Consider the following 17,279-nt stretch of genomic DNA (forward strand, 5'->3'; position numbering starts at 1 on the left):
AACAAATCCCAAAAGGAAAAAAAAAACAAAGCAAATCTTGTTTTGAATCATCAGTGTTCACACACTTGACAACCACATAATTAGCGACGTCAGCGTGTGATGTGTAAAATAGTTGACGGACAGAGACAATTGTTTTCACACAACAAGCGCAGTCCATCTTTTGCCAGTCCTTTTCACACAGCCACCGTTACGCCTCTGATATTACCTAGAAAACACGTGGGCCAACTTCAACTCATCCATTCCATGTCTGTACCCTTCACGTAGAACAGTGACAGAGGAAAAAGGCGTAAGAACATCGACTTTGACAGGTTTTAAAATATTCAACACAGCCCGACCGATATGCATTTTTTGAGGCAGATTCCGATACTTGGCAGAAAAAAAAATGAGATAATAGATTAATTGGGCAGTTAAAAAAAAAAAAAAGGAACTGCTTATTTGGTCCCTTAAACAACAACAACAAATATATTAATTACAGGCAGTACATTTGACGGTCTTTCCTTTAGTATTTAACTACACAACAGAGATGAATTTCAAGGATTAAAAAAAAAACATGCAAAAAACTGATGTTGAGGTTGGAACCAATTTATAAAATTTTACGTTTTCTTATGGGAAAATTATGTTCAATATACGAACTGGCAAAACATTATGCACGATGACCTGTAACATTAAAGCTACAATCTGCGATTTCTGGAGCCCCCTAACGTTGGAAGTCAGCATTACAACAAAGCCTTCCGTCGCGATATATCTATGTGTATGTATATGTATATATCCTCAGATCGGAATCAGGCCACTTCCAAATATGGACAGAAATCGGATGCGTATCGGATATCTACCAGCATAAATGGACGTATTGGATGGACGCTGTATGCAAGGCCTTCGAAATACAGTTGTCCCTCTCTATATTGCGGTTCACTTTTTGCAGTGTCACTGTGTTGTAGATTTTTAAATTCTATTTATCTTACATACATGCAAATCAGTCGCCTTTCGGCAAAATTTGCTGTTTTGATCTCAAAATAGGCCATTTACGTTAATCTTATAGATCCAATGAGTCTTTCTGGGGAGGGGCCTCATAGGCTGTTTCGTACTCCTTGAACGCTAGCAGCTAGATCTATTACACACATCCACCATCCATACCCACATGTAATTTCTGAATATTGCTCCGCAGCGGACTAGTATGCCAGCACATCGGCCCGAGGTTCCGCCTGTGAACTCGTGACCTGCTTTGGACTTGTCAGGAGTTGACGAGACCAGAAAAAACACAAAAAGATGGACTGCCGCTTCTGCTGTTAAGAAGTAACGGTACTCACACGTCCTCTTGTATTGGGCTTCCTGGGCATAGGTATTAGCACTAGATAAGCCTACGTAGCCACCATGTTGGGAAGGTCGTCGTTGCCATGATGGCAACTTTTAGTTAAGGCTGTGCATACACACACACACACACACACAGTAATATCAGTATAAAATGTGCACATTCACATTTTATTTTTAATTTATTGATGTTCATGCTGTGGTTAAAACAATAGAAGTTACCATTTATTCAGTACTTGAGTAATCATTTCACTGTGTACCTTAAGTAATTTTTTGGAGGACTACTTTTTACTTGTCACATTATTGTCAAGTAACAGGGCGCTTACTTGAGTACAATATTTGGCTACTCTCCCCACCTCTGGAGCGTACATCCTCTATTGCTACTCTTACGTTTAAGCAACATTTTTGCTCATCAGATCACCCAGCGTCGTATTTGTTGCACTGGTCTTTTGTATTTTCGCGTTGAGGTGCTGCGGGTCGTGGCCCTGGTTGTGGTCCCAGCGGAACCCCGAAGCGCACACATCTGCAACAAGAGCTGGTCCGCTAGTACATCTCGTATTAATTAGGAAACGTGCCTACATTTATCGAAGTAGTTTATGGATGTTAATGTTAACTGTATTAAACGACGGAGCGATGTAAGGGATTATGTCACAACACAATGAACTAACTTCAAATTCAGAAATGGCCAGTAAAAATGGAAAAATACTGTACTTAATATTTTCCCGGAGGATGCATTTGGGATTAGCCTTTGAAGCTGGTAATAGTGAAAAATGAAGTCAAACTATGATTTTAGTCAATTCTTTTTCAGAATGAGAGTGCTTCAAGAGGAGGATGCTATTCATGTGGTACAGCTTTAAGCAGGCATCAGGGACAGGTGGTGGAGGCCAAAACAAATAGCAAAGAAATGAGGCAAATTTAATTTTAATCTTAAATTTGTACATCAACATGTACTTGAGCAGTGTAAATAAATGTTTTTCTGCTCGAAGGAAATTGTGTATTTTACCTTATTGTCCTCTTCAGAGTCTTCTAGATTGCTTAATTTATGTTCAAATCAAAACAATTCTCTTCTGGGGCACAGGGGATTCCCCCCCCCCAGGCTGTCCTACAATGTTTTTAAATTTCTTGTTTTTTTGTTTTGTTTTGGGTCACCTTTTTCATGCCTTTGGTGTTTGCATGGCTGATCTTAATTTTAATCAGGTTTTTCGCTAGATATTTAAGGGGTTTTGTGGTTATTTTTTTCCACAAGAACTGCTGCAGACTCATCTAAAAAAGCCAGGAGGTAAGAGTTCGTAGAAGACAGAATGTCCAAAGTTTGGGATCATTTTACAAATGATAAAAATAATATGAAATGGATTGTATCTACTACAAAGCGGAAATGGCTGACACAACTGCACGTCTACGTTAAACAAAACATTCTTAGCTTACCATTGCTAGTTAAATTTTTTTTTAATACCTGCACAGGTGGTCAATGATAGACTCACTTTATTGTACAAAAAGTAGCAAAATAAACCGATAACAAGCACTTTCATACACTACCTGCACGGCCACAACTGACGCCCAGAGGAACTCAGCATACTGACTGGCTAACGGTTATCTAGTTCACAACCAGCCACTATCCTGAGCCAGCAACAACCAACTCTCTCTTTCACTGGCACCCATGTCACGCACAAGGCCCAGCCCTGCCTTTCAAATGCACACACACTTTCAAAGTCACAGATACTAAAGTTGATGTTGAGGACTTCCCTAAGTGGACAAAAATAATATCAGCACCTCAGATACGTATTTTGTATTGGCATTATGCAAAAAAAATAAAAATATGCGATTACTTGAATAATCCATGGGATGATCAGAAATCATCTTTATTGATCAGTAGAATAGTCCATAATATAAAATATACGATAGCCCTAGCCCTAAAAGCAGCTACAAACTATAGCTTTGTTTTGCTCTCTATGCAACTTTTGTATTTATGTTTATGTATGCATGCTTGTTTTCTTTTATATCCCGTAGCTATGGTGCATGTCTTCTGAGCCTCATCTCGAATTCTGTCCACAGGAATCCGCAAAGGTTTCAGACCTCAACCCCAATGCGAAAGCATGGGCCAACCACATGTTTAGCCTGGACCCTAGTGGTGGTGCTGACAACTGCACTGCACCCCTGCAGCCATGGAAGGACGGCTGCGAGACCTCAGCCCAGCATGGCCCACAAGGTTGGCATACCATTGCCTTGGGTTATGCTTTTATTTTTGACTATTATTTTCATTGTAAGGCAAAATTGTTAACACTTACATACTGTTTTAGGAAAATGTGACCACATTTGACAGCAATTAAAATACTCTAAATGTCATTCTTTCGCCCTGAAATTTCAGGACTTCTCCAAAAGTGAGCCCAAAACGCAATAATTAAAATTTTTAAAATGTCAATATTTGTATTCATCTGCTGCATTTGTGTACTCCTTGAGTCTGTTCCGGTTCAAATTTGAAATTTGATCTGTGGCTACAAGCGCTACGAATGAGTCAGTTGTAAGTATATATAGTATATATATAGAGACATAGTCTCTCCGGCGAGTCCTGGGTCGTCCCTGGGGTCTCCTCCCGGTGGGACGTGCCTGGAACACCTCACCAGGGAGGCGTCCGGGAGGCATCCGAATCAGATGCCCCAGCCACCTCATCTAGCTCCTCTCAATGTGGAGGAGCAACGGCTCTATTCTGAGCCCCTCCTGGATGACCGAGCTTCTCACCCTATCTCTAAGGGAGAGCCCGGACACCTTGCGGCGGAAACCCATTTCCTATCCGCGATCTTGTTCTTTCGGTCACGACCCACAGTTTGTGACCATAGATGAGGGTAGGATCATAGATCGACCAGTAAATTGAGAGCTTCGCCTTTCGGTTTAGCTCCTTTACCACAGCGGACCGATACAAAGTTCGCATCATTGCAGATGCTGCACCGATCCACCTATCGATCTCTCGTTCCATTCTTCCCTCACTCGTGAACAAGACCCCAAGATACTTGAACTCTCTCTCATCCCCGACCTGGAGAGGGCACGCCACCCTTTTCCGACTGAGTACCATGGTCTCAGATTTGGAGGTGCTGATTCTCATCCCAGCCACGTCACACTCTGCTGCGAAGTGTGAGAGTTGGAATTCACGGCTTGATGAAGCCAACATAACCACATCATCTGCAAAAAACGGAGATGCAATACTGAGGCCACCAAACAAGACCTCCTCTACGTCTCAGCTGCACCTAGAAATTCTGTCCATAAACGTTATGAACAGAATCGGTGACAAAGGGCAGCCTTGGCAGAGTCCAACCCTCACCGGGAATGAGTCTGACTTACCGTTGGCAGTGCGGACCAAACTCTTGACACCGGTCGTACAGGATACAGGCTGTTTCGGTACCCCATACAAAGTGCTTAATGCTCCCGTGGAGGGAGCATTAAGGCCACTGCGTAGCTTGACGCGCACACTGCAAAAATTGTTGCTGCGCTTAGAACGCTGCGAGATAATCTCTCGTGATTGGTCCATTTTAGTCAAATGCTGTGATGACGTACTCGGTGTGCCCCTTGGTTCTACATAGCATCTACGCCGCCGCCTTCTCCATCAATTTTGCAGCATAATTAAATTTATCATCTGGTCGTCTAGGTCCATTTGTTCTAGCAGGCACTGTTCCACGGTCGCCATTGTTGTTGCTTTGTTCGTTGTTATTGAAAGGAAAGTAAAAACGGCTACCGCAAATGGCCAAAAAAATGTAGAGGAAACTCCACCCTGTCTTGTCTTTGCCAATACCAATCGTAGCGACACCCCCGACTTGGAGCTGAACTGCAGTACATTTTCAAAACTGCGCGTGTGGGTTGCACTCGAGTATAAAGGCAAACTATGCATGGGACAGCCGCAGTGACGTCAGCGCGGTCGCCGCCCGTTTAAGTACTTTCCCACCACAGGAACCTTTGCACGAACTTCCCTAGCTACCCTGACGAAGGTTGATTGGTTGACAGACCTCTGTAGGCTTTTACTTTTTCATTCACAGACCTGGCATTATGCGGCATTACACAAGGCTCGAAACAAGAGGATTAAAATACATTGAAAACCAAAACTTTGACTCACCGATCAAGCTAAAGAGCGGCGGTCCGGGCCCAAGCAGGCGTGTGCCTCTTCCTCGGCCGGGGCTGAGGGGCAAGAATCTTCCAAACATCAATCTTTACGTTTTCCTGCTTAGCTGCACTTGGTGGACAAGGAGTAGGCTGGACTAATTCGCCGCTTCTCTTCCTTCACCGGGCATGGCTCACCAGAGAGCTCCGTTGCTGCCCCGGCGGCAAGGTCCACCGCTGGCCGACTCACTCGAAGGAGCGGAGGTCCGAGCCCAAGTGGGCACGTGTGTCTTCCTTGGCCGGGCCAGAGGAGACAAACACCAGTGTGAGGCTGGCTGGCGGCGGCACTCTGATGGTCCAATCCAGTCAGTCGTGGGGGGGGAAAAAAATAAAAATACATGACAAATACATTTTTGCAATGTTTTTTTTTTCATACAAACACATTTACAGATACCAAATACTTCACACTGCTGTATTTAAAAACTAAGAGCTGTCCATTTTAGTAATTCTTTTTAATTTACAGTAAATGTTTCCCATGATACCAGAGTTCATTTTTTTCTAGCCACACCTTTTTCTCAATCAAGAAATTACTTAAATAGGACCTGCCTGAATAAGTGAAGTAGATCCTCAAAACATCAAAGACATGCCGAGATCTAAAAAAATTCAGGAACAAATGAGCGAGAGAAGAATTGAGATCTATCAGTGTGGAAAAAGTTATAAAGCCATTTCCAAAGCTTTGGGACTCCAGCAAACCACAGTGAGAGCCATCATCCAGAAATGGCAAAACCATAGAACAGTTGTGAACCTTTCCAAGAGGAGCCGGCTGACCAAAATTACCCTGAGAGCGCAGCAACGACTTATCAAAGAGGTCACAAAAGACCCCACAGCAACAGTCAAAGTACTGCAGGCCTCACTTGCCTCAGTTTAGGTCAGTGTTCGTGATCCCACCATAAGAAAGAGACTGGGCAAAAATGGCTTGCATGTCAGAGTTCCAAGACGAAAGCCACTGCTGAGCAAAAAGAAAATCTCCATTTTGCCAAAAGACATCTTGATGATCCATGTCCAATGGCAAAATAGTCTGTGATCTGATGAGACAAAAGTTAAACTTTTTGGAAGGTGTCCCATAAGTAACACTGCATTTCAGAAAACGATCATACCTATATTTAATTGAATACACTACAAAGACAAGATATTTAATGTTCAAACTGATAATCTTTATAGTTTTTAGCAAATAATAATTAACTTAGAATTTTATGGCTGCAACTCGTTCCAAAAAAGCTGGGACATGTGGCAAAAAAGAAAACACCTGTTTGGAACATCCCACAGGTGAACAGGCTAATTGGGAACAGGTGGGTGCCATGATTGGGTATAAAAGGAGCTTCTCTGGATTGCTCAGTCATTCACAAGCAAAGATGGTGCGAGGTTCACCTCTTTGTGAACAAGTGTGTGAGAAAATAGTCGAACAGTTTAAGGACAATGTTCCTCAATGTACAATTGCAAGGAATTTAGGGATTTAGTCATCTACGCTCAATAATATCATCAAATGTTTCAGAGAATCTGGAGAAATCACTGCATGTAAGCGGCAAGGCCAAAAACCAACATTGAATGCCCGTGACCTTCGATCCCTCAGGCGGCACTGCATCAAAAACCGACAATGTGTAAAGGATAACAACATATGGGACACTTCAGAAAACCAGTGTCAGTAAATACAGTTCGGCGCTACATCCGTAAGTGCAACTTGAAATTCTACTATGCAAAGCAAAAGCCATTTATCAACAACACCCAGAAACGCTGCTGGCTTCTCTGGGCCCGAGCTCATCTAAGATGGACTGAAGTGGAAAAGTGTTCTGTGGAGTCCACATTTCAAATTGTTTTTGGAAATTGTGGACGTTGTGTCCGCCGGGCCAAAGAGGACAATAACCATCCGGACTGTTATGGACGCAAAGTTCAAAAGTCCAGATTTCAAATTGTTTTGGGAAATTGGGGACTTCGTGTCTTCCGGGCCAAAGAAGAAAAGAACCATCCGGACTGTTATGGACGCAAAGTTCAAAAGCCAGCATCTGTGATGTTATGGGGCTGTGTTAGTGCCAGTGGCATGGGTAACTTACACATCTGTGAAGGCACCATTAAGGCTGAAAGGTACATACAGGTTTTGGAGAAACATATGCTGCCATCCAAGCACCGTCTTTGTCGTGGAGGCTCCTGCTTATTTCAGCAGGACAATCCCAAACCACATTCTGCACGTGTTACAACCGCGTGGCTTCGCAGTAAAAGAGTGCAGCGACGAGACTGGCTTGCCTGCAGTCCAGACCTGTCTCCCATTGAAAATGTGTGGCGCATTATGAAGCGTAAAATACGACAACGGAAATCCCGGACTGTTGAACAGCTGAAGCTGTACATCAAGCAAGAATGGGAAAGAATTCCACCCACAAAGCTTCATCAATTAGCGTCCTCAGTTCCCAAACGTTTATTGAATGTTGTTAAAAGAAAAGGTGATGTAACAAAGTGGTAAACATGACCCTGTCCCAGCTTTTTTTGAATGTGTTGCAGCCATAAAATTCTAAGTTAATGATTATTTGCTAAAACAATCAAGTTTATCAGTTTGAACATTAAATATCTTGTCTTTGTAGTGTATTAAATTAAATATCTGTTGAACATGATTTGCAAATTATTGTATTCTGTTTTATGTTTAACACAACGTCCCAACTTAACTGGAATCGGGGTTATACCTTCCAATAAATTAGATATTAAATTATAGTTATTCTATTTTGGGATAACATACCAAAATAGAGTGTGCAACAGAAGCTTGCAGATGACAATAGATGTGATTTATCAGCTAGAAAATGCAATACGGACAAGAGCCTGAACCCTTACATGGTTCCACGACAAATTTGAGAACAATAAATCACATGTATTGTCATCTGCAGGCTTCTACATTTATTTATATATTCATTAAAAAAGACAACTATTTTTAATGTCTTGGCTTTAAGGCAATAAAAAAAAATTCTCAAAGTTCTCCAGCTTTAGAGAGCATCCGCTCACATGCCTTTTATTGACCATGTACTGTGATATAATGTAATATTTAACTATTATTTACCCTAGGGTATATATTTTCCAGTTTGTATTTTCTTCTATTTTGCTTTGTTACACTCTGCTGTCTTCAGCCATGTTGTCATTGCAAATACCTTGCCTGGATAGGTTTCAATAAATAAAAAATACATGACTTCATGGAGAGATCTTAGTCATTTTTTAAATATAGCAGTGTGAAGTATTTGGTATCTGTAAATCTGTTTGCATGGGGGGAAAAAAAGACTACATAGCAAATATTTATTATTCAACATACAAACAGACAAAAAGCCATGGTTAATTTCCTTGTCTTGCACTATGGCAAACGTGGCATTTTTCCACAGGCTGTAGGAGTTCCTGCCTGGGAAGGTTTTTTAATTTTTTTCCCCTCTGCCACTGATTGGATTGGACCATCAGAGCGTCCCCGCTGGCCAGCCTCATGTCGGTGTTCGTCTCTTCTTGGCCAGCTGAGAAAGATGCACACGCCTGCTTGGGCTCGGAGCTCCGCTACTTAGCGGTACTGAGTTGACCAGCATTGGACCTTGCGGCAGGGGGTCTCGTGGCCTTTGTTGGCAAAGACAGGTCAAATGTTTTCTGTAAGTCTTCACAAGGTTTTCACATAGTGTTGCTGGTATTTTGGCCCATTCCTTTAAGCAGATCTACCTTGGAGCAGTGATGTTTTGGGGTTGTCGCTGGGCAACACAGACTTTCAACTTCCTCCAAAGATTTTCAGACGGGCCTGGACATGTACTGGCTTAAGCAGGGGGGACACATCTGGCACTGCAGAGCTGAAAGAGAAACTCTGGAAAGAGCTAGACGAAGTAGTTCTGAGCTTCCCAGACAGAGAGAGAGTCGTGATTGGTGCAGATTGTAATGGAAAAGCTGCTGAAGGAAACGGGTGATGAAGTAGTAATGGGTAAGTACGGCATCCAGGAAAGAAACTTGGGAGGGACAGATGGTGGTAGACTTTGGAAAAAGGATGGAAATGGCTGTAGTGAACACTTTTTTTCCCCCAGAAGAGGCAGGAACACAGGGTGACCTACAAGAGGGGAGTTAGAAGCACGCAGATGGATTACATTTTGTGCAGACGCTGTAATCTGAAGAAGGTTACAGACTGTGAGGTAGTGGTAGGTAAGAGTGTGGCTTGACAGCATAGGATGGTGGTTTGTAAGACGACTGATGGTGGGGAAGAAAATTAAATAGACAGAGGCAGAGCAGATAACCATGTGGTGGAAGCTTAGAAAGCAAGAGTGTTGTGCAGCTTTTCGGGAAGAGGTGAGACAAGCTCTCTGTGGACGGGAGGAGCTTCCAGAAGACTGGACCACTACAGCAAAGGTGATCAGAGAGACAGGCAGGAGAGTACTCGGTGTATATTCTGGCAGGAAAGGAGAGAAGGAGACTTGGTGGTGGAACACTTTTTTTCCCCAGAAGAGGCAGGAACATAGGGTGACCTACAAGAGCGGAGGTAGAAGCACGCAGGTGGATTGCAACCCCAATTCCAATGAAGTTGGGACGTTGTGTTAAACATAAACAAAAACAGAATACAATGATTTGCAAATCATGTTGAACCTATATTTAATTGAATACACTACAAAGACAAGATATTTAATGTTCGAACTGCTAAACTTTATTTTCTTTTTAGCAAATAATCATTAAGTTAGAATTTTATGGCTGCAACACGTCCCAGAAAAGCTGGGACAGGGTCATGTATACCACTGTGTTACATCACCTTTTCTTTTAACAACATTCAATAAACGTTTGGGAACTGAGGACGCTAATTGTGGAAGCTTTGTAGGTGGAATTCCTTCCCATTGTTGCTTGATGTGCAGCTTCAGCTGTTGTCCGGGGACTCCGTTGTCGTATTTTACGCTTCATAATGTGCCACACATTTTCAATGGGAGACAGGTCTGGACTGCAGGCAGGCCAGTCTAGTACCCGCACTCTTTTACTACAAAGCCACGTTGTTGTAACACGTGCATAATATGGATTGGCATTGTCTTGCTGAAATAAGCAGGGGCGTCCATGAAAAAGACGTTGCTTGGATGGCAGCATATGTTTCTCCAAAACCTGTATGTACCTTTCAGCATTAATGGTGCCTTCACAGATGTCTAAGTTGCCCAGTCCCGCCTGAGGGATTGAAGGTCACAGGCATTCAATGTTGGTTTTCGGCCTTGCCGCTTACATGAAGTGATTTCTCCAGATTCTCTGAACCTTTTCAGAATCAGAATCATCTTTATTTGCCAAGTATGTCCAAAAAACACACAAGGAATTTGTCTCCAGTAGTTGGAGCCGCTCCAGTACGACAACAGACAGTCAATTGATAGAGAACACTTTTGAGACATAAAGACATTGACAAAGATAATTGTCCATAATTGATGATATTTTGGACCGTAGATGATGAAATCCCTAAATTCCTTGCAATTGTACGTTGAGGAACATTGTCCTTAAACCTTTCGACTATTTTCTCACACACTTCTTCACAAAAAGGTGAACCTCGCCCCATCTTTGCTTGTGAATGACTGAGCAATTCAGGGAAGCTCCTTTTATACCCAATCATGGCACCCACCTGTTCCCAATTAGCCTGTTCACCTGTGGGATGTTCTAAACACATTTGATGAGCATTCCTCAACTTTCTCAGTCTTTTTTTGCCACCTGTCCCATCTTTTTTGGGACGTGTTGCAGCCATAACATTCTATGTTAATGATTATTTGCTAAAAACAATAGTTTACCAGTTTGAACATTAAATATCTTGTCTTTGTAGTGTACTCAATTACATATAGGTTGAACATGATTTACAATTCATTGTATTCTGTTTTTATTTATGTTCAACATAACGTCCCAACTTCATTGTAATTGGGGTTGCACATCTTGTGCAGGCGATGTAGTCTGAAGGTTACTGACTGTAAGGTAGTGATAGGGGAGAGTGTGGCTAGACAGCATAGGATGGTGGTGCATAAAACAACTCTGGTGGTGGGGAGGAAGATGAAGAAGACAAAGGCAGAGCAGATAACCATGTGGTGGAAGCTGAGAAAGGAAGAGTGTTGTGCGGCTTTTCTGGGAAGAGGTGGGACAGGCTCTCTGTGGACGGGAGGAGCTTCCAGACGACTGGACCACTACAGCAAAGGTGATCAGCGAGACAGGCAGGAGAGTACTTGGTGAATATGATGGCAGGAAAGGAGAGAAGGAGACTTGGCGGTGGAACCTCAAAGTACAGGAAATCATACAAGGAAAGAGGTTAGCTAAGAAGTGAGACACTGAAAGGACCAAGGAGAGGAGAAAGGAATACATTGAGATGCAAAGGAAGAGGTGGCAAAGGGGAAACAAGAGGAATATGATATGTATGCCAGGTTGGACAATAAAAAAGGAGAAAAGGATCTATGCAGGTTGGCCAGACAGAAGGTTAGAAATGGGAAGGATGTGCAGCAGGTTAGGGTGATCTCGGATCTTAAGTCTGGAGTGGCAGAGAAGTATGTTTGAATCATACGGGACATGTATGAGGGCAGCAGAACAGTGGTAAGGTGTGCTGTCGGTGTGACAGAGGAGTTTTAAGGTGGAGGTTGGACTGCATCAGGGGTCTGCCCTGAGCCCTTTCATGTTTGCAGTGGTGACGTATAGGGTGACAGATGAGGTTAAGCTGGAAACCCTGTGGACCATGATGTTTGCAGATGACGTGATCTGCAGTGAAAGCAGGGAGCAGGTGGACGAAGATAGAGGCATACAAGGTCAGAAGGAGCTACATTGTGTCTTTGTGGATCTGGAGAAAGCCTATGACAGAGTACCCAGAGAGGAACTGTGGTACTGCATGCGGAGGTCTGGAGTGGCAGAGAAGTATGTTAGAATAATACAGGACATGTATGAAGGCAGCAGAACAGTGGTGAGGTGTGCTGTAGATGTGACAGAAGTTTAAGGTGGAGGTGGGACTGCATAAGGGATCAACTCTGAGCCCCTTCTTGTTTTCAGTGGTGGAGATAGGCTGATAGATGAGGTTAGACTGGAATCCCCATGGAATATGATGTTTGGAGATGACATTGTGATCTCCAGTGATAGCAGGGAGAAGGTGGAGGAATAGTTAGAACGATGGAGGCATGCACTCGAAAGGAGAGGAATGAAGATTAGCCGAAGTAAGACAATATTTGTGTATGAACGAGAGGGCTGGAGGGGGAAGAGTGAGGCTCCAGGGAGAAGAGATGGCAAGGGTGGAACACTTTAAATACTTGGGGTCAACAGTCCAGAGCAATGGTGTCTGTGGTAAGGAAGTGAAGAAACTGGTCCAAGCAGGTTGGAACGGGTGGAGGAAGGTGTCAGCTGTGTTATGTGAACAGAAGAGTCAAAGTTTATAAGACAGTGGTGAGGCCAGCCATGATGTACGGATTAGTGGCACTGAAGAGACGACAGGAAGCAGAGCTGGAGGTGGCGGAAATGAAGATGTTGAGGTTCGCTCTCGGTGTGACTGGTTTGGATAAAATTAGGAATGAGCTCATCCGAGGGACAGCCAACGTTAAATGTTTTTGGAGACAAAGTTAGAGAGAGCAGACTTCGATGGTTTGGACACAACGTTATCAATTCCAATCCCGAGATTCCTTTTTTTGCTGCTCCTCCTCCGTAAAATAAGCAAAGCCAGAGCTTTCTTTTGCGACAGTGACAATTGTCATCATTTAAATATAAATAAGAGGTGATAAACTTGACTGTTGAGCAGAAATGTTGCTTCAGAATCCTCACGGCTGCTTGAGGTCCCTTCACTCTGCTTTCTTTGCGAGTCTTATGCCCAGTTTTTAGCAGTTTTTTTAAATTCTCCATCCATCCCCTCACTCTCCCCCGCTCCATCCTTTTTCTTCCGCTTAGCCGTGTTTGGGTCAGGGGGCCAGGAGCTTAAGGCGTGAAGCCCAGACTTCCCTCTCCCCAGCCACTTCCTCCAGTTCTTCTGGGGGGGATCCCGATCTGATCGCAGGCCATCTGGTAGACATATGCCAGTTTTCCATTACAAGTTCTAGAATGTTCCGGTTTTACCTTGCCTGGCCTGGCCTCCGTTGCTTTTCATTCCAACAGACGCACCAATCAAAAGTGGGAGGGATTGGAGCGGGATCAAAAAGAAGGTGACACGCTCGTTTCTTGTCGTGCCTTCCATTCCTCTGTATTTCATCTCCTGCCAATATGGACAAAACGGCCCGCACCTCCTCAGTCGACCACAGAACAAAAGTTACTTGAAGCCTGCCGCACACTGCTCGACATGGTCGAACCCGACTGGACCGGACCATCGTGTAGAGTTGCCGACGCACCCCTGGACAGGAGCGATTCACAAGTTGATGCCCAACGTGCCTGTATAGGCATTTGATGCTGTGTATTCAGTATCTTGTATTTTATCACATTCCTCAAACCATAAAAAGATAGAATAATAGTTAAGAAGCAGATAGCTAAAGAGAGAGGGTGTTGGCGAGAATAAAAGCGAGTGTGTGGAGATTTGAAAGGAACCTTGTTCGCTCCATTCATTTGAACGTACCCAGCATTAACGTACGTTCGCATACATTTTGGTCACAAGCTGGTCACAAGCTATTATTAATGTAGTTAAGTATTGATGTAAAACACAATATTTGAGGCTTTATACAGTATATATGTGGCTTGATGCGGCGCCGCTCGGAAAGCTTTATCTGTGGCGACGTTAAGATGGGAATTCAAAATTTGAATCGCGGCAAAACCGGTGGCAGACTGATCGGCCACTTATGAAAACACTCATAATCACGCACACTACACGACAGTTCAGTTGGGTTCGGTGGTGTCACTCGGTGTTTGGCAGGCAGCCTTTGGATGCCATGATTGTGAAAGTGACAACTCACGCTGAAAGAAACGCCCCTATCTATCAGATGACAGATACGGCACGGCCCTCCTCGGCCTGCGTTTTAGAACCGGGTCATCGGGGGTTCTGAAAAGCGGTGCCATTGTCACCGCTTGGCCTTGAAAAAGTGTAATGGAGAAGCGACCAGAGGGGCGTGAGCGAGGCTGGTGGGGGTATAACCGGTACAATGGAAAAGGGTCAATAGTCTCTCCAGCATGTCCTGGGGCGTCCCCGGGGCTCCTCCCGGTGGGACATGGCCGGACCACTTCACTAGGGAGGCATCCAGGGGGCATCCTAACCAGATGCCAGAGCCGTTCCAAAATAGTCAGTAAACTCTTTGAAGCCAAGCTAGCAGGTCAACACAAGGGTGTGACCAAAAGTGCATGGCAAATGATTTACACCTCTTCGGTCAACGAAATCCAGTGTGAAATCCACAACCGTTCTAAAATGGAGAACTTTGTCATATTCATTATTGAATGACAGAACATGGTACTGCTGTCGTATATGTGCCACCTAAGTTACGAGCTTGATTTCTTTGACTAGTGGGTAACGCATAACTGAAATTTCTCCAAAGTATATTGCCTTTAACATGAAAGCCACAACCTTTCTAAATTAGAGGGAGACTGTCACAATAATGAAGAATGATTTGCCGCAGGACTGTGTGTGCATGCCGCTCAAGATAATGAACTTGGTAACGAAGTGACATATCACATTACTCCCATAACTGGAATTCTCAACCCATATATGCACAGAATAGACTGTTAAAAAGACATGTATAAGAGAAGCAGGACAAACAGGTTATGCAAATAATGTTGTCTTTGGGCAGTTAAAAAAAAAAAAAAAAAATCTTTACGTAGCACTTTAAAGAAGCATTGACTCCCTTTTTTTCGTTCACGCTTCATTTCACTTCTTTAGATTGTTGACCTTTAACTTTTTTGCATTGGAGGCTACGAAGCCAGTGAAGAGGACAAGCCTTTCAAGGAGCCCCTACTAACCGACCCGGATGAGCCTCCGCCAGTCCCAGTAATGTTGGCCCAGTCTCCCGCCTCGGCCGCGCCAGTCACCCTGGAGCACTCGGAGCCAGCCTACCCAGAATTTCCAGAGCTGGGGCCACCTGCTCCGACAGGTAGGACAGTGACTCAAAAATGAGAAATTAACAATAAAGTGGTACCTTGACCTTTTTAAAATGTTCAAATTTGAGGTATGAACAAGCTTCATATACGCTGCAGCTCTCATGCGGTGAAACAAAATGGAGCAATTAAGGTGCTGTAAACGCTTGACGTGGGCAAGGAGAGCCACAACCGCCATTGCATTTTCTATCATTTATTGAAAGGGACAAACATTCAAACACGCATACAAAATGAGCGCACTCGCAAGTAGCTACTGTAGGCCACAACTTGGGTAACCCGACAATCTCCTCATGTCACTCCGATACTACAGTGTGTACCATTATTACACTTTAGAACGATAGTGATTCACCCAAATCTCTGCTGCTGAAATGTTTCAGCCGAAAATGGCCGAAAGATTTTTCTTACAGGAAAAAGTACTGCCGAATGAGCATGCTGTATATAGACGCAATCTTTTAGCTTTGCCGCAGCTGACGCGCAAGTGTGTACACTATATAGTTAAAGATTTGCTGTTAACAAGCAATGCCCAATAAGGCTTTGATTACTATTTAGTTGAATTAACTGGAATGTTACTATATTAGACGCAACCGACAGTAAAGGTTTGATAATGACATTATTCACCATAAATCAACCATAAATGTGACAGTTAAATAAGCCACACATTCAAAGAACTAATGGTAACATAAACACACATTAACAACAAACATTGTCTTTATCACTGCAGTAATTCAAATTTGCATGTCGCAATGAATTATTGGAACCACGTCGCTTTACCGGCATCATGCTAGATGCATCCTTGACGTTGCCCAACCTCGCTGCTTTATGCTGTTTGGGTACTAAGGTGGAATCCTTGTTGCATGCTGTTTTTGCGCTGCCCCAGCTACCTGCGAGCTACAGCTAACGTGGCTAAATACAATACAGAGTCGTGTGTGTATCGTACAAACAAATTAGTCACATTTTGGCGAAATTCGTCGTTTTGAACTCCAAATAGGCCTTTTACGTAAATCGCATAGATCCAATGAATTTTTCCTGGGGGGGGTGGGGGTCGCCATAGGCTGTTTCATACTCCTTGAACACTGGCCGCTAGATCCATTCCACACACAGATGTAATTGTGAGTATTACTCCGCGGCTGACTAATATGGGAGCGCATTGGCCTAAGGTTCTGCCTGTCACAGGAGTTGACGAGACCAGAAAAAACACTTCCGCCGCTTCTGCTGTTAAGAAGTAACGGTACTTTTACTCTGTTACAATGATCTAAATACCGCTCACTACTTTTATTTGTCAATTGCTTAACTATTTCGCACGCGAGACAACGACTTCTGCATCGGGCGCTATTTGCGCCAATCCAGTTTAAGCGCTAGTGACGATTAAGTCTAGTTCACCAATCAAACGACACAAAGTCACATGACCTCACAGAACGTCTTCTATTGGGCTTCCCGGGCATCGGTAGTAACACTAGAAAAGCCAGCCTGGCTGTCGTGCCTACGTGGCGGCCATGTTGGGAAGGCTGTCGTTACCATGAAGGCAACGGTGCGCTACTCTTGTTTACATTTATATGAACAAAAACAACAGCTTTCATGTATTGTAGTATTTGTCTGGCACAGTCTGCCCAAACGTGGATATTTCAGCTCACTTATAACTTGAGAAAACACCGTGCAGTAAATTGCAGACGTTTTCACACACACACTGCAACATCAGAATTTGCACTTTGCATTTTTGGTCACCCTTTTCATGCCTTTGGTGTTTGCATGTCAGACATACACACACAGTTACCTCCGAATGTATTGGAACGGCAAGTCAATTCCTTTATTTTTGTTATATACTGAAGACATTGGGGTTTCAGATCAAAAGATGAATATGAGAC

At 43.6% G+C, this 17,279-nt stretch overlaps 1 protein-coding gene across 5 annotated transcripts in view; it reads left to right on the plus strand.

The window, feature by feature from the left end:
* Positions 1-17,279, plus strand: part of larp4b (La ribonucleoprotein 4B) — a 61,489-nt gene that overhangs the window by 24,369 nt on the left and 19,841 nt on the right. For all 5 annotated transcript variants that reach the window (XM_061694853.1, XM_061694855.1, XM_061694856.1 and 2 more), the window contains 2 exons: positions 3,361-3,514; positions 15,234-15,413. In XM_061694853.1, coding sequence (XP_061550837.1) covers positions 3,361-3,514; positions 15,234-15,413 — 334 coding nt within the window. The remainder of the gene's footprint in view (positions 1-3,360; positions 3,515-15,233; positions 15,414-17,279) is intronic.

Source organism: Phycodurus eques, chromosome 13 (assembly GCF_024500275.1).
Source record: "Phycodurus eques isolate BA_2022a chromosome 13, UOR_Pequ_1.1, whole genome shotgun sequence".
NCBI lineage: Eukaryota > Metazoa > Chordata > Actinopteri > Syngnathiformes > Syngnathidae > Phycodurus > Phycodurus eques.